This window comes from Phacochoerus africanus, chromosome 16 (assembly GCF_016906955.1).
Source record: "Phacochoerus africanus isolate WHEZ1 chromosome 16, ROS_Pafr_v1, whole genome shotgun sequence".
NCBI classification, from domain to species: Eukaryota; Metazoa; Chordata; class Mammalia; order Artiodactyla; family Suidae; genus Phacochoerus; species Phacochoerus africanus.
Genome location: NC_062559.1, coordinates 538,634 through 563,625, shown reverse-complemented (window position 1 = coordinate 563,625; position 24,992 = coordinate 538,634). Strand labels below are relative to the sequence as shown.

Genomic DNA, 24,992 nt, shown 5'->3' with positions numbered 1-24,992 from the left:
CCAAATTGGATTATTTCATCCACCAAGTTTGAACAAGATAAAAGAAACCTTGTCTATTCAAGACTTACATGTAAATTAAAAAGTTAATTAATCTCTTCCCACAGGGAAAACAACATCAAGCTCAATTTTGGAGCTGAGTGCTACCACAAATTCAAGGAGCTATTTCTCCTCTTGCAGTGACTCTTCCAGGAATATAGAAAGACACAATGCCCAATTCATTTTATGAAGCTTCTTTTTAAAAAACTTTTATGGCCATACCTGTGGTATATGGATGTTCCCAGGCCAGGGATCGAACCCGCACCTCCACAGCAACCCGAGCCACTGTAGTGGGGCTCCTAACCCACTGCACCACAGTGGGAACTCCAAAGCTTGCCTATTCTTGACACTAAACCAAACAAAGGGGAAACAAATCAACTAATATAAAATACGGCTTAGTTAGCAAAGATGTTTAGAAAAATCTTCCATTCAAAACCAGCTAGGGAGTTCCCGTCGTGGCTCAGCAGTTAATGAATCTGACCAGCATCCATGAAGACACAGGTTTGATCCCTGGCCTTGCTCAGTGGGTTAAGGATGCGGTGTTGCCGTGAGCCGTGGTGTAGGTTGCAAATGTGGCTCGGATCCTGTGTTACTGTGACTGTGACATAGGCTGGCAGCTACAGCTCCAACTGGACCCCTAGCCTGGGAACCTCCATATGCCGAGGATGCAGCCCTAAAAAACAATAGCTAAAGTAAGCAACCCCCACTCCGTTGTCAGACAGCCCTGGGTAAAACCATACCCTAAACGCTCACGACTGTGGGAGAGTCCATTTCTGTACCTTCTTAGAGAGACAGAGGCGCTGAGTCGCTGGCACTCCTCTCCCTCCTGCTTCAGGGCTGGGGACAGAATCCGCATGCGTATGAAGGACGCTGGCCTCAACCCGGGCCATGGGGACGGATGGACGAACGCGGAGCGGGTGAGGCAGAGTCAGGATGCTGCAGCCAGGAAGCCGGGGGCCCGTCCGTCCGCCCCGGCAGCTCTCAGAAGAAAAGGTAGATTCAGCTCCAGTTTGAATGGCTGGGTTCTCTGCCATCCTAGTTGCAGCTGCAGGGCCCACCTCAACATGCAGGGACCAGAAGAAGAGGCTGCTGGCAGGTCTCACCTACGGCCCCTCTCCCCGCGGCCGCTTCCCACCCCTCCCGACACAGGCTCCCCCCAAAACTCAGCCCTCATCCCTGAGGGGGAACACTTGCACTATTATTTTTAAATGAAGCACACAAGTAGGTATTGTCACGGCTTTATTACTCATAGCTTGCAAGCAATATTATATATAAAAGTCATTTTTAAAACAACCAGGTTTGCTAGAAAAGCGTCTTTTTTTTCCTTTGCACCACAGGTTTCTGCACCATTGATACCTGGAGTTCATTAAGTTAAATATATTATTTATACAGGCACGAGGCAAACAATTAAGAACCTTTGAGTTTTCTACTCATACCCACCCCGACATGAACGGCACCCTTTCTCCATTTATATGGGCTGTCAGCATTAAAAACACTAAGAAAATACACATTCACTCGCCAACTCCCTTTTCTCTGTTTACAAGGCCAAAGACGCTGGCTTGGTCACGAATTCAAAAGCGCTCCCAAAGTTCTCGATGATGATTCGTAGAGGAATCTGAAACACAGGGACGAGGGACTGAATCACGCAGTGAAGTCTAGAAATGGTTTCCAACCCACGTCAAGAGAAAACTGAAACAGTCACTGCTTCTCACGTGCAGATGCGAAGAACGCCCATCGCCCGAAACCTGTGTGACACAAGGCGGGTGGGCAGAGCCCACCCCACTGTGCCTGAGGACACAGAGCACCCTCCGCGGTGGACCGTGCTCCCCTGGCCGTGCTCCCGCAGGGGAACTCTTATTTAGTCAAAAGGCCTCTCTGCTTCGTGGATCCACACCCGTGCAGACACGCGACAGCGCACAGGTGTGGCCGGGCGCCTTGCCTTCCCGCAACCACGGGCTCATTTCCCTCCCGCCCGAGAACACGGGGATACAAACCCTAGATGCCCAAGGCGCACTACTGTGGTGATGCTCACCCAACCCCCCAGTGGCCTGAGACCTGCACACCTCGCTCGCCCTCCCCGCCCCTGCACACCTGTGCCCAGGTGAGACTTGCTCGTGCCCACGCTCCTGCCCACCAAGCCACCTGGTACGTGCCCTCCCAGGACGCTAGCTTCACACCCCCACGGGGTGGCTCGACGTGGAGGGCCCTCCCTGGCTGCCCTCACCATCGCCCCCGTCCTCCTGCATCGCCCGAGGACTCCCTCAGATGGGGGGCGGGCCGCCAACCTCCCATGCCTGACAAGACAAATCTCAATCTTTATCCCAAGGGACCTCTCAGCTTGAGTCGTGTCTCGGCCTGGAGGTGCTATGGGTGCTTGGCTCTGCCCAGGTCCTGCCCCTGTGGTAACTAACCAACCACACAGTCTGGGGTAGCCCTGTCCAGCATTAAGATAAGCACAGCGAAACTGCGTTTTCTATTAGCTTCATTAAAAGACATCGAAAGAATCAGGTGAAATGCATCTCCATACAGGTGGCCCTTGAAGAATGCAGGGGTTTGGGGCACCAACCCTCTGCAAAGTCGAAATCTGCAAAGAACTTGGTGGCCCTCTAAGGACGTGGTCCCTCTGTATCCAGGGTTCCTGAGGTATTAACTATTGACAAGTAGCCGCGCCTAAATGGACCTGTGCAGTTCCGACGTGTGCGGACAAGGGTGTTTTCACCCGACCCGACACGCCGAGGGAAGGCAGCTGCCCCCAGCACAAAGCATCACCCACAGGGTCTGCCCATCAGCATCAGGGCCCGCGTGACCTTACACCTGGGCCACACTTCGATTCGGACTCAATTGTTCCACACGTCACAAGGGGCCACGCAGGGGCTGATACAGATCTAGAAGATTTTAGATTTTTCTCTTTATCTCAAAATTCAGGAATTTTACTCAGACTTAGGTGAGATTTTTTTCATCACCCATGGAGAATTTAAAGAAAACAACAAAAAGTCTTTAAAATAGCATATTTGGGGAGTTCCCGTTGTGGCTCAGCAGAAATGAATCTGACTAGTATCCATGAGGACACGGGTTTGATCCCTGGCCTCGCTCAGTGGGTTAAGGATCCTGCATTGCTATGGCTGTGGTGTATAGGCGGGCAGCTGCAGCTCAGATTCAACCCCCTAGCCTGGGAACTTCCATATGCCATGGAAGCGGCCCTAAAAAGACAAAAAAATATAATAAAATAGCTTATTTCTTTAGCTCCAGGAAAATCTCTCTCACCGGCTGCCTCCCTGGGCCTCTTCCTGGTCAACCCTCCAGGGCTCCCCTGCGCGTCTGTGTTCAGTGACCTTCCGGACCACCGGGAGGCTGTGGCTCTGTGCCCCAGCAACATCTCTGATTCGGGTTTTAGTTCTAGGATATTCTTCCGGGCTGATTGTTTCCCTTCACCGATTTTTTTTTTCTTTAGACTCCCATCATTAGCTGCCTGCCTGGCTGGCGGGCCTGGCTCTGCCTCTTTTCGAATGGCTGTCCTATTTCTCTCTCACTTGACCACTACACATGTGCAGTCACACCTGTCTGTGCCCGTGGATCTCCAAGGGGGAGAAAAACAACCAGTAAGATAAACAATGTATATTTTTTATAGACAAGAGGGGTTTTATTTACAGGTAGTTTTTAATTATCCAGACCAAGGTCCCAGGTGCTTTTGGGTTTGTTTGTTTTTTTTTTATTTCACAGAGTGAAGTAAAGGGACCTTACTTATCAATACTTGATAACAAAGACGAGGCCACTTGCTCAGGGGAAAGTCCTTTCCTTCGAGGTCAGTGCTGGGGACCCACCAAAGCCACCGCCACCGAGACACAGTTACTACCGGCAAGAAACGTCCTTGTGACGTGGGTCCAGTTCACGTCGTAGGAGACACTCACGACACAGCACAGCCCTTCAGAAAAAGCCTCGAATGGGAAATCCTGTACGAGGCACGGGAGTGATACGAGCACAAGCCCTGGGCAAAGGCCTGCCGCTTGTGCTGAGAAAACGGTCAGTGTACAGAGCTGACAGGGCGCCACGCCACGTGAGCCACTTAAAGTGCAAGGAGACGGCACGCAACAGACCAGTCACAAGATACCAATCCTGCTGGAGAGAAAGCTGGTGTATTGTCCAGAAAATGCTCCTGTCTGAAGGAATGGACGCCCCACTGCCTAAAACATTAACTCAGAGGGTTCCCAGAGTCCTAAAGACGGAGACTCACCTTAATGTCTCTGTATCAACACTAAATCAATAAGAGTTCAAAATGCAGTCTTCAATCTTAATTGCCTACCTTCCATTAGATTGATTTTTTTTTTTAAGTTTCATCAATTTTTTAGGTCATTTTTCTCCCAGACACTGGTTTTTGTACGGCTTGCATATGTAAGTAAGAAGCCACTACTACAGAGCCTCTACCTATTTACTGTTTGAGGGTGCTTCCATCTGTGTGTCAGCTTAGTGGAGAAAACAGCACATAGTTGTAGAAAGAATGAAGAAATAAAACATCACTGTTGGCGCTGTGCCTCTGTGGGCCTCAGCTGGGCCCTGGACCGGGGGCTGGCTGTCTTTGGTTGCGAGCCAAGGAAAAGCGTTCAACTCTGGTGAGCAGGGGTGCTGGCGGGGGCTTCCCGCAGGGCCCGGCCTTCCCTGAAGGCCTGGACAGCACGGGGGGCACTGGGGGCCCCACGGGATGGCTGTCCAGCCAGTAGCCATCTGAGCTGCTGGAAGCTCAGGGACTCAGCAGAGACCTCAGCCTGGCCGAGTACTCCCTGAGCACCGCCCTATAGACGGCCTCCCGGCTCCCAGAGGCCAGGTGTCAGTGGTCCTGGTCCTCGAGAAAGCCTCAGGGCCCCATGCTGGAGCCAGGCTCAGCCCTGGGATGTGCATCCCCCCAGGGGTAGCACTGTCCCATCTCTATCGCCTCAGAGTTTGCTGCAACCCTCACTAGTCCACAATCCGTCAGAGCAATGCTCTGGTAAGAACACCTGACTGTGAGCTTACACGACGCTGGTCACTGTGGGGTTTCAGCCTCCAGCCTGAAAAAACACCACAAACACTGCGGAAAGGCTCACCAAAGGGGGCTGAGGGGCTGTCTTAATACCTGACAAAATGGATTTTACAGAGAAAAGTATAACTAGAGAAAAAGAGGGACCCTTCATAAGAATAAAAAGGCCAATTCATCAAGAAGATATAGCAGTTCTAACTTCAAATGCTCCTAACATAAGGATCGCAAAATACATGAAGCAAAACCCCTCCAGGAACTCTCTTGTGGCCCAGCAGATAAAGAATCTGGCATTATCACTGCAGCCACTCAGGTCACTGCTGTGGTGTGGGTTCAATCCCTGGCCAGGGAGCTTCCACACACCACAGGCACGGCCAAAAACAGCAATAAAAAGTAGATGCAGCAAGCAGCAACAGTAAGGACATAGCTGAACTCAATCAATCAAGAGGATGCAATCAACACCTATAGCCCACTTCACCCAACAACAGCACAACACACATTTCTCAACCTTACATGGAACATCAGCCAAGACCGATCACACACTAGGCCATAAAGCAGATTAGCAGATTTAAAAGACACGAAATCCATATAATGTCTGCTCTCTGACTATATGGAATTAAACTAGAGATCAGTAACAAAAAAATAACTGGAAAGTCCTAAAGTGTATGGAGATTAAATAACACACTTCTAAATAATACATGGGTCAAAGAAGAAATCTCAAGAGAAAGGCTGAAATATTTTTAACTCAATGAAAAGGAAAACATCAAAATTTATGTGATGCAGCAAAAGCAATGATTGAAAGTTAACTTATGGAAGTGAATCAATATATCAGAAAAAAAGAAACATCTGAAATCAGTAATCTAAGATTCCACCTTAGGAAACCAAAATAAACAAATAAAACCACATTAAATCCAAAGTAGGCAAAAGAAAGAAATAATAAAAATTAGAGCAGAAATTTTAAAAATAGATTGAAAACAAGAAACCAAACGCTGCTTCTTTGAAGAGATCAATAAAGCCAATAATGCCTCTATCCTGGCTGAATAAAAAAAAAAAAAAGAAAGAGGACACAAATTACAATCAAAAATGAAAAGGGGGACATCAGTACAGATCCCACAGACATTAAAAAGACAATCAAGGAATACTATGCCCACAAAGTTGACAACCTAATGAAGTGGACCAAATCCTTGAAAGGCACAACCTGCCAACTGACTCAAGAAGAAACAGAGTCTGGGAGTTCCCGTCGTGGCTCAGTGGTTAATGAATCTGACTAGGAACCACGAGGTTGCAGGTTTGATCCCTAGCCTCGCTCAGTGGGTTAAGGATCCGACATTGCCATGAGTTGTGTTGTAGGTCGCAGACGCAGCTCAGATCTGGTGTTGCTGTGGCTGTGGTGTAGGCTGGCAGATGTAGCTCTGATTAGACCCCTAAGCCTGGGAACCTCCATATGCCATGGGTGTGGCCCTAGAAAAGACAAAAAGAAAAAAAAAAGACAGTCTGAATAGGCTTCTATTAAAGAAATTGAACCAATAATTAATAACTTTCCCAAGTAGAAGGCACGAAACCTAAATGATTCACTGGTGAATCATATCAAATATTTGAGGAAGAAGCTATACCAATTCTTTAGTCTCTTTTAGAAGACAGAAGCAGAAGGACTATTTCTTAACTCACTCTATAAGGCCAGCATTTCCCTAATAGCAAAGCCAGACAAAAATATTATTAAGAAAACCATGGAACAATCTCGAGAATATAGAGGCAAAAGTACTCAACAAAATACTAGCAAATCAAACCCAATAGTGTATAAAAAATTATATACCATAACCAAGTGGGATTCATCCAGATACACAAGGCTGGTCCGACATCTGAAAATTAACTAACGTAATCCATCACATCATCAAGCTAAAGAAGAAAAATCATATGATCCTACTGACAGATGCAGAAAAAGCATCTGATAAGATTCAACTCCTACTATAAGAACTATCTGTGAATTAGGAATAGAATGGAACTTCCTCAACTTGATAAAGTATCTACAGCTAACACTATATTTTTAATGGTGAGACATGAGAGGCTTTCCCACAAAGATCACATACAAGACAAGTATGTTCCTTCACGACTCCCATTTGATACTGTACTGGAAGTGCTAGCTAATGCAATAAGACAAGAAAAGGAAAGAAAGCATACAGATTGGAAAGAAGACACAAAACTGTCTTTATTCATAAGTCAGCAATTTTGGATTTTTAAAGCCTTTCTCCAAAGGAGAAGGTAGCTATGGAAAGTGACTTATTTCCCAGGCATATATAAAACTAATTATCTGGTTAGTTTTATATAAACCAGGGCTCTGTAACATTTAACCCTATGGTGTTCAGAAAACAATAGCAAGAATAACATTGTTTCTGTGGCTGGTTTGAGAGTCAAACACAATTCAGAAGAGTCTACAGGAAATTATATAGCATGTAAAAAGAGTATATAGCAGCAAAAACACTCAGCTGGAACAAAGAGGCCAGTGAACACATTCTTAGGCAGCAGTCCCTCTGGCAGCAACAGGACAACCCAGAAAGTAAGAAACAATGTTTATTTCTTCAGTCTTGTGGGGACCATTCCAATTCCCAATGCAGATACGTGCAAACTTAATTATATCTCAGGAATGCCCGTGGTTTCAAAAATATTGCAAATTATCAAAAAAATAATCTGTTTACGTTAAAACCATGTAAAATGAGTTTATATGCCTTTACTTTTCTAGAGCAGGATTTTGCAAATGAGTTCGTTTTTGTTTTTAAAGACAGACCGAAGAAGTGAATTACACAAATGCTCAAGGGGTCTTGCCAATAAGAAACACTTCTGTCCTTTCAATCCCAGTCTTCTACCTACCTGGCTGTAATCAGCAAAAATGAAAACATGATCTAAAATACATCTAAGGAAGAGCTATAGTTTTTAAACATCACACCTGGGGTACAGCTAGGGCTTTACCTTTCCAAGCTATCTTCTTCCAAAGTAATTTCCATGAATGTCTTTAGTTTTCTGTGCACAGTAGCTGCCACATCCTTCACTTTGGAACTCTTATTTTTACCTGTGGGAAAATGGTGTTAAAGATAGGAAAGTGTTTGAACACTACCACACAAAAAGTGCATGTACTCTATCAACGCAGGCACAGTTTCAATAAGATGGAGCCTCCTTCCCTCCCTTTGAGTGAATCCATCTATCGAACAGTGGAACAGTGGTAACTCTCTTCAGAGGGATGTTAGAAGATGCCATGAGTGATTACAAAAGCCCCCGCCAGCTCTGAGGCGGTTCCCATGTGCCAGGTGGAGAATGGCCCTCACCCTGCAGACTCTCCAGGAGACACCCTGTCAGGCAAGTCCTTCCTGATGTGGGCCTGTCACAAATCTGCAGCCAGACTGTGCCTTCAGGCTTAGATGGAGAGCTTGTTTTGAGAAGAGAACTCTATGCATAACTTGGGCAACAATTTCAATATTAGTAAAACTGACCCCAAAAAATAGAAACTTAACAGTAGCCCCTCTGCAGGGACATTACTGTCTTTTACACTTAGGTAAGCACTTTACAGGTATCTCTGATTATTTTTTCAGTATTATTTCAGTTGGCTGGGATAGTCAGAAGAGGCATGACTAAGGCTAAGCAAATCAGCAGATACACTAAATATTAATACCAAAACACACCATCATTACCAAAAATGAATTCAGATTTCTAATACACACGACAAAGGCGATAAATGACAAATCAATAGAAATTTGGTCTGAGGCACAGAGAGGGACACATAATGGGTCCGGTGGGGAAAGTGGACAGAAGCTGCACGAATAAGTGGGAGCTGGCTGTTATTCAGGCTGGTCCAGGTTAGCTAGACAGCAGGCACCCAGGCGGAAAGCACTGAGGGCCTGACCCGCCAAGGACTTGTCCCAAACGTCCCGCAGCAGTTCTGCATCAGATGCACCCAGCAACGTCCCAGGCAATACAAGACAAAACTTGACCAACCTTTATTAATGACCAAGATAATGTGCGTAACAGCTGTGAGACATACAATGCCTTCAATGTCCTCAGAAGTGACACAGGCCTTCAATTCATCTAAAAATGACCTGCAGAAAAGTAATAAGAAACTGGAGTTACTCTAAAGTATACCCTACATTTACAGAAAGACAAATGTAGCCAGGATTCATCAAGCACCATGAATTCTGGTCTTCAGGTAACATGGGAAGTTGACTGAACGCTACCCATTCTCTTCCCTGTGAGTATGAGACGCTGTGGCTAGAAAGAGAATGAGGACATTCTGGAAACTGAAAAAAGCTACGCTGTGTTCTCATGATGCACTGAAACGAGATTTAGTATATTATTAAAAGATAATTTATGGCTGCTAAACACAACGCTTTTTTCGTTTTTAGGGAACATATCTGCTATTAAAGCTCCACGTATCCGACATCTGCAACCCCTCAGTCCTGCCTGCACAACAAGAAACCCTAGAATTTCAGTCATGTGACACCCGGCATGAACAACCATCAACTGCATGCAGAATAAAAGCCTCACCAGTGTTTAACCAAGTCGTGTTCTGAAAGCGTCCATGGCAAGAAATATTTCAGTGTACGTGAACTTTTTTTTTTTTTAATGGCCGCACCCGTGGCATATGCAAGTTCCCAGGCTAGGGGTCAAATCAGAGCTGCAGCTGCCGGGTCTACACCACAGCTTGTGGTAGCACCAGATCCTTAACCCACTGAGTGTCCAGGGTTGCCCACATCCTCATGGAGACACTGTCGGGTTCTTAACCTGCTAAGCCACACTGGGAACTGAGTACCCGTGAACATTTCATTATTTTTTTATTTCAGTTATTATTATTATTATTTGCCTTTTTAGGGCTGCACGCGCAGCATAAGGAGATTCCCAGGCTAGGGGTCTAATTGGAGCTAGAGCTGCTGGCCTACGCTACAGCCACATAGGATCCGAGCCACGTCTGCGACCTACACCACAGCTCACGGCAACACCAAATCCTTCACCCACTGAGCGAGGCCAGGGATCAAACCCACAACCTCATGGTTCCTAGTCGGATTCATTTCTGCTGTGCCACCGACGGGAACTCCCACATGAGCATTTGAAATATTTCCCTTTAAATGAACGTTATTTATGGTAAGCATAACCACAGACTATTTGGATGAATCTACTGCATAGGAAATTAGAATTTCTCTGGGGTTTTTTTGGTTTTGTTTTGTTTTTTAGGGCCACACCCTCAGCATGTGGAAGTTTCCAGGCCAGGTGTTGAATCAGAGCTGTAGCTGCCAGCCTACACCACAGCTCCCAGCAATACCAGATCCCCGACCAACTGAGTGAGGCCAGGGATCAAACCCGAATCCTCATGGATACTAGCTGGGTTCATTTCCGCTGTGCCACAATGGGAACTCCCTAGAATTTCTCTTTGTATCAATATAAGGCTAATATCTTTAATCTCTCGTCAAATGAAAGAGAATCGTACAGGATGTTTTCTCCCAGGAAAAATGTACTGTTTCGGAATTCTGACAGTCAAATACTGAGAGTTGCAGCCACGACAGGAGTAAGGAGACAGCAAAGAGAAAGCGGTTACCTGACTACGTCGGGAGGTTTCATCACGATTCCTATCAAACACCGAGAGAATGGCGGGAGGTCTGAAAGACACTCTGGGGGAGCAACCTCTTCAGTATCGGAAACCTGCAAGAAAAGGTCAGGTCGGTAACATGCACTGTGACGGGGACGGACCAATGGCCTATGTCACACGACTATGGGTCTTCGTCCAAACCTGAGAAAGGTCTTCCAGACACTCAGAATAAGGATTTTTATCACCCGTTGCAACGCCTTCCATGACTGCGATTAACCTATCACTCTAGACAAGGGGCATCTCAATCGGATGGACAGAAGAACAAAGCCAGACATGACCTTCAAGCTTTCTGTCTTGATTCAACCTTCAGTTCAACTACCTTCTTCCGTAAACAATGTGTTTCTATGCAAAGCAAATTTAACGCATTATTCTTGTTAATCCAGATCAGGTTTTCTTTCTTTTTTTTCTTTTTTTTTTTTTGGTCTTTTTGCCTTTTCTAGGGCCACTCCCGCAGCATATGGGGGTTCCCAGGCCAGGGGTCGAATTGGAGCTGTAGCCGACGGCCTACACCACAGCCACAGCAACGTGGGATCCGAGCCGCGTCTGCAACCCACACCACAGCTCACGGCAGTGCCGGATCCCTAACCCACTGAGCGAGGCCAGGGATCGAACCTGCCACCTCATGGTTCCTAGTCGGATTCGTTAGCCACTGAGCCACAACGGGAACTCCAGATCAGGTTTTCCTAATTCAAACTTTTTCTATAAAGCAGTGAAATAGTAAATATTTAAATTAAGTCCTAAATATTTTCAGCTTTATGGGCAAAACAGTCTCTGCCACAGCTCCTCAAGTGGGCTGTTACGGCACCAAAGGAGCCATAGGGAAAATGCAAATAAACAGGCACCACCCAGTTCCAATGTAACCTCAGTCACAAAGCCAGAGGACGGGTCAGATTCAGCCCCCAGGCCCCTGACGGCCATACAGATCACTGGGCTGAAGAACTTCCAGCTATTCTAGGAATCGGTCCAGTCCTCACATTCCTAAACCAAAGCCACTCCCTTCAAGTTTTCGGGATGGCCTCACATTTTATTAGTGTCTTAGAATGTTGTCGACTTTTTTTTAATATTTGTCATTTTATTTTATTTTTTTGTCTTTTTGTCTTCTAGGGCCGCACTAGCAGCATATGGAGGTTCCCAGGCTAGGGGTCGAATCGGAGCTGTGGCCGCCAGCCTACACCACAGCCACAGCAACGCCGGATCCTCAACCCACTGAGCGAGGCCAGAGATGGAACCCGCGTCCTCATGGATGAGAGTGGGGTTCGTTAACCACTGAGCCACAACGGGAACTCCCTATATTTGTCATTTTATAATACAAAATTTATACAAATTATTTCTGTTCGTATTTCTACAATTCAGTATTTCCTGCCAGATTTCATCTCTTCACACGGAGAAAATACACCATTAACCATCTTCACTCATCCTTCTGTGCCCTCACACGCTACCACCTGGCTTCCACGCCGTGAAAGAGGGGTTTTTGTTCAGACCTGAATTACCATCCTGGTTATATCAATCTTGAACCAAGTAGGCTAATCACATAAAATCGGCTACTGCCAGCAAACCGCAAGTGCTGACAGAGTAGGAGCCAATAAACTATCTGTTTATGCGGGCACCATGGGTTCACATTTTTTATCCTTAAGAGAAAAAGAGAAGTAAGGCCTATGCTACAGTCAGTCAGAAACGTGAACTCTTGCAGAAACATGGCCCCAGAGCAGCCCTGCGCCCTCACCACCAGCTTTCGCCTGTCAAAGAAGGGAATCTTAGGAAATGCACCAGCTCACTTCAATCTCTAAAATTTGGCAAAAAGAAATGTTCCCAGTGGAAGGAACCAGCCTAGTTGGATAATTTTTTTATTTTTCTTTTTTGTCTTTTTTAGGGCCACACCTGCAGCATATGGAGGTTCCCAGATTAGGGGTCGAATTGGAGCTACAGCTGCCGTCCTACACCATAGCCACAGCAACGCCAGGGCCGAGCCCCATCTGCAACCTACACCGCAGCTCACGGCAACACCAGATCCTTGACCCACTGAGTGAGGCCAGGGATTGAACCCGCGTCCTCATGGATGCTAATGGGGTTTGTTACCACTGAGCCATGATGGGAACTCCCAGCCTGGTTTTAATTAAGAGTGACAACGGCCTTCACACAGTGCCCCACAGTCACGTGACTCTAAAACAGAAACCAGCCATGAAACTGTTGAGGGCGGCTGTGGGCAAAGGAAACCTCCCACTAAACTTGAAACAACACTTGGAAACCCATGAAGATGTGCTGCCAGCAGAAAACAGCCTGGTTTCAGGACCAACACGCTTCACCTTCTGGAGCCGGTGACTGATCTCGACCACAGACGCGGCGATCAGAGTGGAGAGCACGCCCCGGTGGACGGGCGTGCCCGGGTGCCACGCCTGCACGGTGGTGATAAATTCCTGAAGAGGCGTCTGAACGGAGTAAAGGAGCTAAAAAAAACACAGGGGTCAAGTTTAGTGCTTCGGAGAAACTACTTCCAAGGACGAGGCCTCCTGCGGCCTCCCCCGCAGCCTCATCTCTCGGGCCGTCCCCAGGGTCCCCACCCTCCTTTCTGCTGCTGCTGAACACATGCGGAGACCCCGGGATGGCAGCCCCGCCACCCGGGGTCGGGGGAGGGACGGGATGAACTTTATCCCATTCTTTCCGCAAAGCGAAGAAAAACCCCAAGGACAGGAGTATCAACATCACTCAAGTTTTTGAAACAGAAGAAAGATGAAGAGACATCCGTGTAATGAAGCGAAGACATAGCGATGGTCCGTGTGTTCTGAACGAAGCTGCACGGCCAATGGCGAGAACAGAAAAGATGTGACCAAGACCTAAACGGGAGGGACACTTGAACCAACTCACCAAAAACGGGAACATTTCACATTAACCCAACTATGAACTAGGCTACAGAAAACATGGCAAAAACTTTCAATTACCTCTACTAGCTAAAAGCAGAACACAACTGAAAGTTTTCAGTAGCTCATAAACATCTTCCAACTTAAGCTTTGGTTTTGGTCTTTTTGGGCCACACCCGTGGCGGCACAAGGAGGTTCCCCGGCTAGGGGCTGAATCAGAGCTGTAGCCCCCAGCCTCCGCCACAGCCACAGCCACACTGATTCGAGCCGCGTCTGCGACCTACACCACAGCTCATGGCAACGCCGGATCCTGAACCCACTGACTGAGACCAGGGATCGAACCTGTGTCCTCCTGGATACTAGTCAGAGTGGTTTCCACTGAGCCACGACGGGAACTCCCCATTTAAGCATTTTGAAATCTTGACTGATTCAGCTGAGCACTCCAGAGGCCTCTCGCTGCCGGCCTGCTGACCTGGGCCCAGGAACGCTGCTCCAAGACTGCCGGTCAGAGGCAGGCCCTGTCCCCACCCCGACCCTGTGCCTCCTGCCCCCAGAGCAGAGCCAACTGCCTGAGTGCGCCACCCTCTGAAGAAGGCTGGCAGCACCAGCTGCAGGCGGCACCCACTGGCCACCTCCTCAATGCCCACAGGACAGCCGGGCCAACAGGGCAGCCTGTGAGCAGGCCTGGCCTGGGGAACCCTGGCCATCAGGTGGACGCTGTCTCTCCAGTTCTGACCACCCCTGGGGAGGCGCCAGTACCCGCAAGCCTTCTTCTGGTTGCTTCCTGAAGCTCCGAGCCATACATTCCAGCATCTGCTGAAATACTTTCTGGACCATATCAAACAGGGTTGCGACGTCTTCCCCTGAATCTGTTTTCTGCATCAGGGAACTTCTAGTTACTTCTTTCAGAATGCCGAGAAGCAGTGAAACGTAAAAGAACCCCTTCACTGGAAAGAGAATTGGAAAAGTCAATTATTCAGTCACACGCTTTAGTTGAAATTACTACACATTTTTCACTCAACCCATGTCTATGATGGTAAAGGAAGAGTGTCCCTGGTAAGACAACACCAGGCTAATCGACTTAATATGAACTGTGACAGACAGAGAGGCACACGGCCTGGTCCCTTTAACTGCAAAGCCAGTACCTCCAACAACAGCAACAGAGCATTTGGCTCGGACACTAAGAACCACCGCACGTAGGGACAACGCCGTATCTTGAACCCCGGGTGGAGGCTGGGTCTTATTTTCTGAGGTGACGGTAACATCGATGACAGGTCTGCGAAGGGTGGCCCGAGAGCTTTCAAAATATGACCTGAGACTCTCCAAGCCCAAATCTCCAGCACCACGTGGCTCACGGGAAACGTGGTCTCCTGTCCTGAGTGGCGTTCATTTGGTAAAACGTTTTCAGTGTGTGAACTCAGTCCTACAATTCACTTGGGGACTTCCTCTTCATTTTTGCTTCGCTCAGGCACGTCTGTGCGCTGCAGAGCAGCGGCCGCGCCTTCCAGCAAGCTTGGGGCGTCCCCGAGTGTCTTGACCCCACTCTGAACCCACACGCTGTCCAACACCGAGAAGCCCTGAGGCCTGGACGTGTGGTGGCCTCCCCATTGGGCTGTACAGGAACCATGATTCTTTCTTATGTACACTTAAACATATCTAATATATAAGCTACACATACATAGTTTTAAAAACGTGTCATAGGGGAGTTCCCGTCGTGGCGCAGTGGTTAACGCATCTGGATAGAAACCATGAGATTGCGGGTTCGATCCCTGGCCTTGCTCAGTGGGTTCACAATCCGGCGTTGCCGTGAGCTGTGGTGTAGGTTGCAGACACAGCTTGGATCCTGTGTTGCTGTGGCTCTGGTGTAGGCCGGCGGCTATAGCTCCGACTGGACCCCTAGCCTGGGAACCTCCATATGCCGCAGGAGCGGCCCTAGAAAAGGCAGAAAGCCAAAAAAAATAAATAAATAAATAATAAAATAAAATAAAAACGTGTCATAGGGAAAAGCACAGCAATAACGTTCTCATTAAAGGATTAGCATCTAGATGACAAAGCAGGGCGACCCCTTCTACCGTGTTTGGGAATCATATGGCCTCACACACACGGCGCTTCCATAAGGCACCTCGGTTTATAAAAGAGATTGCTAAGCTCTGTTTGAGACGTAGATAAGAAACTAACTCAAAGTCCAAATTTATCTGCTCAAGTAAGTACAAGAAAGGGCCACACTCCAGCCGAGTTACCCTTGTAAGGCGTAGGTGCCACCAGAGCCCACACGGAGTTTAGAGTCTCAACCGCAGGAAGTGAATCTCGTCACCTCAAAGAAGGCACAGGGACACACAGCCTCCAGGCCGCTGCCAGAGTCTCAGCGGAGCTGAGGGAGGGAACAGCTCGGAGGCCAGGGCCTGCAGACAAGGTCCTGGGCAGCACGACAGCCTGGCACTCGAATCTCTAGTGGTTGACAAAAGTCCGAAACGGTCCAAGTTTTAACGGAAAGTTCTTTTGTTACATTCAAGCACATATGCCCTATAACCAAATCCATACAGTCAGTGCTGAAGCGAAATAGGAGAAACTTCTCAAGATGCTTCAGAAAACGGGAGTTCCTGTCCTGGCGCAGTGGAAACAAATCCGACTAGGAACCATGTGGATGTGGGTTTGATCCCTGGCCTCGCTCAGTGGGTTAAGGATCGGGTGTAGCCGTGAACTGTGGTGTAAGTTGCAGACGCACTACGGATTGGCGTTGTTGTGGCTGGTGGTAGGCCGGCAGCTGTAGCTGATTCGACCCCTAGCCTGGGAACCTCCATATGCCACAGGTGGGGCCCTAAAAAAAAAGAAAGAAAAAAAAAAGACGCTTCAGGAAACAGAGCGCCCTCCTCCCTTTGGAAGTGCCGGCCCTCTGGAGGATTGGTGCACAGAGGCGGCTGGGCCATGGTGGGTTGCTGGCCCAGCCCTGCTGGTCGGCTCTCAGGGCAGGTGTCTACAGGAGCAGACGCGCCTGGGCCTGGGCAGCAGCCAGAGCCACGAGGACAGGCCCCCTCTGTCTCAGAGGCGCTGTGCTGCCCCGAGCCCCTCTGGCCGGCTCTGCACAGGAGGCCGTGGTCTCCGTCCATCCCCCTCTACCTCCTCGTTTAGGACACAGTCCCCCCCTCGCGGTCACGCTCCGTGTCGGGAACTCAGCCTCCTGCCCAGTCATGTGATGACTGCCGGGCGCAGTATCAACTTGCAGCCCGTCTCACACGACACCATCCAACAGCTGGCTCCGAGCCGTCCTTCCCCACACGCCCCGTTACTTCCAGCACCTGATTGTGCAGAATGCTGGTGTTTTTCAAAACACACACACTGCGTTACAGCAGAAACACCTGCATTTTTGTGAACTGAGACGTTTCCATCTGGGTTCTACGTGGGAACCCAGCTGTATTCAAGGACCTCTCTTCCAGAATACACACTCAGCACGGAGAAAACCACGCTCAAACGTTAGTCACATAAATGTGCTTGTTTTTGTTTTTTTGTCTTTTTGCCTTTTCTAGGGCCGCTCCCGTGGCATATGGAGGTTCCCAGGCTAGGGGTCCAGTTGGAGCTGTAGCCGCCGCCCTACACCAGAGCCACAGCAACACAGGATCAGAGCCGCATCTGTGACCTACACCACAGCTCACGGCAACGCCGGATTGTGAACCCACTGAGCGAGGCCAGGGATCGAACCCGCCACCTCATGGTTCCTAGTCGGATTCGTTAACCACTGCACCACGATGGGAACTCCTGTGCTTGAGGTTTTGTGTGTGTGTGTATGTGTGTGTTTTGTTTGTCTTTTCTAGAGCCGCACCTGCGGCATATGGAGGTTCCCAGGCTAGGGGTCCAGTCAGAGCTGCAGCCTCCGGCCTCCGCCAGAGCCACAGCAACGCAGGATCCAAGCTGCGTCTGCAACCTACGCAACAGCTCACGGCAACACCAGATCCTTAACCCACTGGGCAAGGCCAGGGATCGAACCCGCAACCTCATGATTCCAAGTCAGATTCGTTAACAACTGCTCCACGACAGGAACGCTTGTGCTTGAGTTTTTAATTGCAGTGTTTTATTAGGGCTCTGTCAGGAAGAGCAAGTCCAGCGAAAAGACTCTGGGTTTACCTGGCTAAACTTATTTGTGACAGAAGTACGGAGAGTGAGCACAGAATTGACCCTCCCCTGGGAAATCCTGATGGCTAAACTGTATAAACACAAAGGTTGTTTCAGAGGTGAGTGACTGGTGGGAGGTAAAGGTCAGCAGCTTAGGCCACGTCCTTGGCGGGAAGAGACACCACTATGGGATGAAACTGGCTACACTGGAGATGGAAAATTCTAACCAGCTCCTCCCTGGGGAACTTTATAAATACTAAAAATAGATTCAGTTCTTAGGGGAAAATAATTCCTAAATGCTAAATTGAGTTTAAAAAAATGTAAGTCATTTTTAATGTTTCAATCATTCACCTTAAGTTTAAAACATTGTTTTCATAATAGAAAGTGAGTTATAAAGGATTAAACAAAGAAAAAAGTTAGATTTTAAACCAAACGATATTTGCTCTATTGAGTATTTCATCTTTACCTGTGGATATTTTAAACAAAAAATGTAGAGTCTTGCCTATAATTACAGAACTCAAGAAAATGCACCCTGGAGACAGCAGAGCAGGTGGCCGCGGCCCAGCTCTGTGGAGGCCCAGAGCAAGCCCAGGGGGCAGAACCAGGGAGAGAAGGACGCTGTGGGGTTTGCACAGGACTCACCTGGGGTCTGCACGATACTCAGGGCTACAGCCAAAAACCCTGGAGGACTACCTGCCAACTTCACGTTGAATTCGCGATATGATAACATCACGTTCCATCTCTTCTAGCAAATGTGTGGTCTTAAAATTCATGCGCACCCATGGCATATGGAAGTTCCCAGGCTAGCGGTGGAATCGGAGCTACAGCTGCTGGCCTACATCACAGCCCCAGCAGTGCCAGATCTGAGCTGTGGCTGTGACCTACACCCCAGCTGACGACAACACAGGATCCTTAAACTCACTGACAGAGGCCAGGGGTCAAACCCACATCCTCATGGATACTAGCTGGGTTGGTTACTGCTGAGCCACAGTGGGAACTCCCGTGGTCTTAAAGAAATTTAAATTATGCATTTCCAAGCTTCTACGGAGCTCAGGAAGAAGCAACTGTAGTCAGGACGTGTAGCAAGGACGATGACGGCTGCCCCAGGAAGGCAGCAGAGCGGGGATCCCAGCCCAGGACCACCTGCTCAGCCAGACCGTGACCGGAGCGGACCCAGCCACACTCCTCTCTGCCACGAGGGGCTGCGAGAATCTGGCCTGGGGCCGCCTGGTTGGGAAGCTCCCGATGAGCCCCCAGCGCAGATGGCCTCCTCCCCTCACCGCACACGCTGAACTCGGGACCTCAGCCATGGTTGAGTGTGGGCACCGTGGTACCAGCTACCATCCTCGGGGTGACAGCTGCTTGCCAGTGGTCCTGGGGCGAGGGGGGGCATTAGACAACACCTGACTCACCAAGTCAGATAAGAACTTTTCTCAGAGCTGTGCCCACGGGCGCAGAGAGGAGCAGCACACAGGCTGGGCTCCCTGGCGACCACGTGGCCAAGTCAGTCCCAGTCACACAAGCAGCACGGGGGAATCCCAAGGACCTCGCGGGACGCACTCACGTCCGAGGCCAGAGACACCTCTGAACCCCCGGCTGCCTCAGCCTGTGAGTCTCCTTGTTGCTGTAAGCTAGTTTGTGTTACACATCTGCCACTTAAAAGCGAGAGCCCTGACCAGCAAAGTGAGGGAGGGAGAGAGGGACTGGTTCTGATTGCTAGTTGCTCGAAACTAGTCCTTTAGTGAAGTACCTGTTTGCATGATTCCAAGACTCCGCTGTAAAAGCTGTATCTGAAACCTGCAGTCGCCAAGGCCGACCATCACGACGTCCTTACACACAGTCAGGTAGGTCTGCAAGAGAGTGGGGCTCGCTGCTGTGACGGCCCACCCAAGGCCACGGAGAGGAAAAGGGGGCAGAGCCACCAGGCGAGGTTCCCAATACCTGAGGTCTTAAGAGTTGCCTCGCAAAGCAGATGTTCACAAAGATGTTTTATAAAGGGTTTTCCAGGGCTCCCGTCGTGGCTCAGGGGTTAACCACCCCGACTAGTATCCGGGAGGATGCGGGTTCCATCTCTGGCCTTGCTCAGTGGCTTAAGGATCCGGCGTTGCCGTGAGCTGTGGGGGAGGCCGGCAGCTACAGCTCTGATTGGACCCCTAGCCTGGGAACCTCCATATGCCGTGGGGAAGGCCCTAAAAAGACAAACGACCAAAAGAAAAAAAAAAAAAAAGGATTTTCCATAAAGGTACATTAATTCTCATTTTTGTTTCCCTAAGAGATCTAGAAACACATTTTGTGCAGTTCCAACATTACTGCACCCTGTTACATGCAATGCGTAAAATTACGTTAAAGTGAGGAAGAGCTGATGCCTTTTGAAAAGACAGGGAACTCTAGTTAGTCAGATGCTGCTATAAGTATCTAAGAACAGCACCACTGACTCGAGTTAACTTTATTTATTTACTTATTTATTTATGTCTATTTGGGGCCACACCCACCGCATATGGAGGTTCCCAGGCTAGGGGTCAAACCAGAGCTACAGCTGCTGGCCTCCACCACTGCCACAGAAACTTCAGATCTCAGCTGCATCTGCGACCTACACCCCAGCTCAGGGCAACGCGGGATCCTTAACCCACTGAGCGAGGCCAGGGATTGAACCCGCAACCTCATGGTTCCCAGTGGGATTCCTTTGCAATGCGCCGTGATGGGAACTCCCTCGAGTTACTTTAGGTGAGACAAGAAAGCACATCAGCACTCGGTAAAGAGAAAGGTTTTCCGGGCTTAAGACTCCTGACCTGGATAATCTGCTGATAAACGACCCTGCGAAGCTTCAGATGTTCTTCTTCTTGATCTTGCATAAAGGATAAAACTTTGCTTTCTAACCAAAACCCAGTGTCTTCCAAAGTGGACAGGTACACGGTGCCTCCTGAGCAGAGCTGTCCAGCGACAACAGGAGACAGGTCAGTCACGGGCCGCCTCGCCCACGTACCCCCGCGCTGCCACCACTAGGGGGACGCACCTTGTGCTGAAGGTGGACCCCCAACCGACAGTGCAGGCTGAAGGCGCGCAGGGCAGCTCCTTCGCTCAGGCGGTCAGGGCTCTCTTCCGGCCACTGCAAAATCGATTCCAGAGCCACCTGTAGAACAGAATAGCTGCAGGCCAGGTTCCCGTTGGGCAGTCAGTACCTCGCATGGGGCGAGGACACAGCGGTGCCAGGAAAGGTCTGCCCAGAGCAGCAGGGCGGGTTCACAGCGCAAAATTCTGAGAAACCTACAGCGCTACCCACCCCCGCTACTGCCACCGCAGACCCTCCTGCAGAGAGACAGGAAAACAGCTCCCCACAGGCGATGTTCGGGGAGCCCCCAGGACAGACCGGTCCAGCCCTGCCCGGGGAACGCTGATTCTGAGCATGGGGCGGGCCTGTAGGACAGACCAACGGGAGAAGGGCAGCTCCTCCAGCACAGCTCTCTCCATGTGCCCACAGCCCCCACCTCGTGCCCAACAGGAGCGCTGCCTGGTGTCTGGCTGCCATGGGGTGGGGGTGGGACCCCCAGCATTCAACAGGTGGTGATAGCACATGTGCCCCGGCCAGGAGCGCCCACCAGGGAATACGCCCTACCCCGATCGCCCCAGAACCCACGGGCACCCCTACTTCTACATCAGTGGAGCCAGTGCTCCGCTGAGTCCATGACCAAAATTCCAGCCATGCCCACCCGTGCCTGGACGGGCTTGAGAGAGTGCCCAGCAGGCCCCAGGCTCACCATCAGCCCTGCCCACCTCCTCCAGCAAACCGCCTCCCCCACATCTGACGCCCTGGTGCTGGTGCTGGTGCAGGGAAAACCCTGCTTCTGGCACCACCAAACTCAGGGAGCAGTAAGAGCTGCTTCCGAGGGCTGGCCCTGGGGAGGAGATGGGAGAGCCAGCACGGAGAGGAGACGGTGAAGTCACAGGACACGCTCTCCAAAGAGCCCTGGAAAGCCTGCCAGCGCTGAGGGGAGCCGGCGTGCCCATGTCGCTGTGCAGGAGCAGAGCAGGGAGCCCAGGGCGGCGGGCAGGCTTCCTGCCGAGGGGCGAGTCCTGACGAACAGGCCCATCTGCAGCGTTGGACTCCAGAGGACGCTGGGCTCCGAACACGACTGGGTAGAAAGACCAGAGCCCACCGTGCCCCGGGTAAAAATCCCACACTTCGCACAGGGCAAGTGTAGCTCTTACTTCATCACTCAACTTCCTCGGTGTCTTTCCTGCAAAGTTACCTTCGACGCCTCCAGGGCTTTCAGAAGACGGTCCAGGGTCTTCTGGGGAGCGGAGAGCAGGCACTCTCGGTTCTTCGAGTGGGTCAGCAAATACTCCACATAGACCAGCGCCAATCCGGGTTTGACCGGGCGTGGGTCCTGGAGCCGCACCTTCCGCTTAGACGCCGAGTTACTCTGGAAGAGCAGAGGGAAACGGGTCATCAAAACCACAGGCCCAGGAGAGCCCACGCTTGCTAACACGCAGCAGACGTTAAAGCACAGGGCTTGGCACCTTGCTCTGAGGCGGCTCCCCTGGCAGCCAGTCGAGGACGAGCTCCAGGACGTGTCCCACGTGTCCCCAGGAGCAGAGACAGTCCAACAAGATGCAGTAGCTCTTGTCGGCCGTTCCTTCCTCTTGGTTTCTTAGTGTTGAAATCACACCACAGCTGAAAAGGCCAAATGTATCAAATCATATCTCATATCTCAATAAGAATTTCTCACTTTTATAAAAGGTGAGGAAATTAAAGAGCTAAAGACTGAGGGTTCATAAGCCCTTCCTATCCTAGGGGCTCTCGGACACTCTCCAGCGCAGGAAAAATACATTGTTTTCCCACAGTCACTCTGCAGGGAGAGTTCCAGGAAAATGCTGACTCTGCGAGCGGCTTCAGGGGCACCAAGGACATGTCGGGCCATAAAAACCCTAGTCTTGGGAGGTCCCGTCACGGCTCAGTGGTAATGAACCTGACTAGCATCCACAAGGTTCGATCCCTGGCCTTGCTCAGTGGGTTGGGGATCTGGCGACGCCCTGAGCTGTGCTGTAGGTTGCAGACCTGGCTTGGATCCCATGTGGCTGTGGCTGTGGCTGTGGTGTAAGCCAGCAGTTGAAGCTCAGATTTGACCCCTAGCCTGGGAACTTCCGTATGCTGTGGGTACAGGCCCAAAAAGCAAAAAGAAAAGAAAAGAGGAAAAAAGGCAGGAAAAGAAACCCTAGTCTTGTTCCTGTGTTGCTCTCCCAGACTCTGAAGATTCCTAATTTGAGGGGAATAATTTTTGAAATCAAAACACTCTCTTTTATAAATATGAATACAAATAAACAATTTTTCTGATTTAATAACCAACACTCTAGAACAAAGCTGACCAATAAGAAACATAATTCGAGGCCGCACGTGCAGGGGGTGATGCAGGAAACCGTCCATCTTTTCGCACCAGGTCCCCAAGTCTGTGAGCTGCACCCACAGCCCAGCCACCCACAGGCCCAGCGCCACGTGTGGCCAAGGCTGCGTGGTGGCCGGCAGCGCGTCCCAAGTCTCACCGCCCTGCACTTGAACACTGCCTGCCTCTACAGTGGAGGGCGGCTTCAGTTCCCATGGTCTCTTTCCAAGCCCCTCGGCCACCCTGGCAGCCGCACCCCTGGCCTTCCTGCCGTGGGGGAGGGCGAGCAGCTCTGGGGACTGGAGGTCGAGGGCCTCGGCTGAGTGTGAGATCTGCAGGCGGGAGACAAGGGCGGGCACCTGAAGGCGGGCACGGCCGAGGCAGGCATCAGGGAGGCCAGCATGGACAAAGGGGTCTTGCAGCGGTCATCCTGAGGCATGAAAAGACACAAAGCAGAAGGACACATCAACACTCGGTCCCTGAGGGCCTCGCGGACTCCAGGAACACATTCCAAGTATCGCTCCCAACACACAACAGGGGACCTCCCCCTACCCGCCCCGGGGAGCATGGGTTTTGACATGTCTTCTCAGAATTGTACTAGGCAACTACGGCGTACCCATAGATCCTGGGGACACAGCAGCAGCCAGAATAAACAAAATTCCTTGCTGCCAAGGCACTGGCTTCTACTTTAAAAAGAATATTGATGAAAGAGAAAAAAAAATCTCGACACTTGGTGTGTCCTGAATATAAAACTCAAGAGAAGGAAACTAGCCAGCAAAGTTCTTAAATGCAATAATCGGAATACCTTTAGAAAGACAGTGCAGCGTGAGAGGGTCTCACTGGATCCTAGGACTGTGGGGTGTATGTGTGTTTGCGTGCGTGTGTGCACGTGTGCGGGGTGCTGGGGGCTGGGGGGTGAGGCTGCTGGGGGGACTGAGGAGAAAAACTGCCTGGGCCCTGGGGCTGTGCGCTGGCGGCACTTCCCACCCCGCAGCTCCACCTCCCCAATACGATTATCACAACAGAGCAGGCCGACCAGACCCCATCGAGACCACCTAATGAGAAACACCCTTGCCTGGAGGAGCGAACACAAGGAGGGAGAGCCTAAGAGGAAGAGGAGCAACTTTCCCGACGGTACCCACGGACCCCAAGCAGGGGCAACACCACGACTGGACCTGCAGCGTATCCGCCTCAGAGGGAACCCACGCTCACCCCCACTCCCGATAAAGGCAATGTTCTCTCAACACCACCAGAGGAGGCTGTGCGCTACTCCCGACGCCTCTGCGTGTGACCTAGAGATGGTTTATCCACTTAGAGGACGACCACGAGGTTCTCTGAGAGGCTGAGGGCAGAGAAACTCTCTGACCAGAATCATTCAGAATTAAAAGAACTAATTGCCTCCATTTTCCTAGACATGCTCAGGCCACTCCAGTATCCCAGGGCCTGTGTCTTGTGTCTGTCTTCTATTTTATTTCTCAGACAAACGTGACCATTGGAGCTTTTCAAGGTCCTAGTGACTTGGGCAGCCTCACGATGTCCCTTCACAACAGGTGACATTTGCGTGTCCAAGGCAGAATGGAGCTCAGCAGCGCCATGACGGTCACGGAAACTCAGCTCGAAAAAGCCAAGAGGTCCAAGGTCACGTAAGCAGGTGTAGAAAAACCAAAAGCAAACTTTACCAAGAGAAGGGTGACCCATAAGACCCATGGCCTTTCTGTATTTAAGCCATGGCTCCTCCCTGATGGGGAATAACTTTGCATTTTTAGGGAGCAGCTTCATGTCTATTAGTTTTTAAATATGGCCTTCACTCCGAAATAAAAAGCCAAGGAATGAGGAAGTTCTTTCTTCACCCAAACAGAAGTTGCACACAAGGTTGTCTGCCTGATAACACAGACACGATTCAGATACCTTAGAAACATGTGCTTACGGGCTGCTGTCAAATGCCTACGCTTGCCCCCAAAACCCAGGTGCCCTCCGTCTTG

General features: G+C 50.1%; 1 protein-coding gene across 2 annotated transcripts in view; it reads right to left on the bottom strand.

The window, feature by feature from the left end:
- Nucleotides 1-1,262: 1,262 nt before the first annotated feature.
- The window catches only part of NCAPG2 (non-SMC condensin II complex subunit G2), a 60,865-nt gene continuing 37,135 nt past the window's right edge, over nucleotides 1,263-24,992 (bottom strand). For both annotated transcript variants that reach the window (XM_047763343.1, XM_047763344.1), the window contains 12 exons: nucleotides 23,370-23,440; nucleotides 22,151-22,304; nucleotides 21,880-22,053; nucleotides 20,646-20,762; nucleotides 20,422-20,562; nucleotides 19,383-19,482; nucleotides 14,285-14,472; nucleotides 12,974-13,114; nucleotides 10,620-10,723; nucleotides 9,029-9,129; nucleotides 8,009-8,108; nucleotides 1,263-1,651 (listed from right to left, as the gene is read on the bottom strand). In XM_047763343.1, coding sequence (XP_047619299.1) covers nucleotides 1,600-1,651; nucleotides 8,009-8,108; nucleotides 9,029-9,129; nucleotides 10,620-10,723; nucleotides 12,974-13,114; nucleotides 14,285-14,472; nucleotides 19,383-19,482; nucleotides 20,422-20,562; nucleotides 20,646-20,762; nucleotides 21,880-22,053; nucleotides 22,151-22,304; nucleotides 23,370-23,440 — 1,443 coding nt within the window. In that variant the 3' untranslated portion in view covers nucleotides 1,263-1,599. The remainder of the gene's footprint in view (nucleotides 1,652-8,008; nucleotides 8,109-9,028; nucleotides 9,130-10,619; nucleotides 10,724-12,973; nucleotides 13,115-14,284; nucleotides 14,473-19,382; nucleotides 19,483-20,421; nucleotides 20,563-20,645; nucleotides 20,763-21,879; nucleotides 22,054-22,150; nucleotides 22,305-23,369; nucleotides 23,441-24,992) is intronic.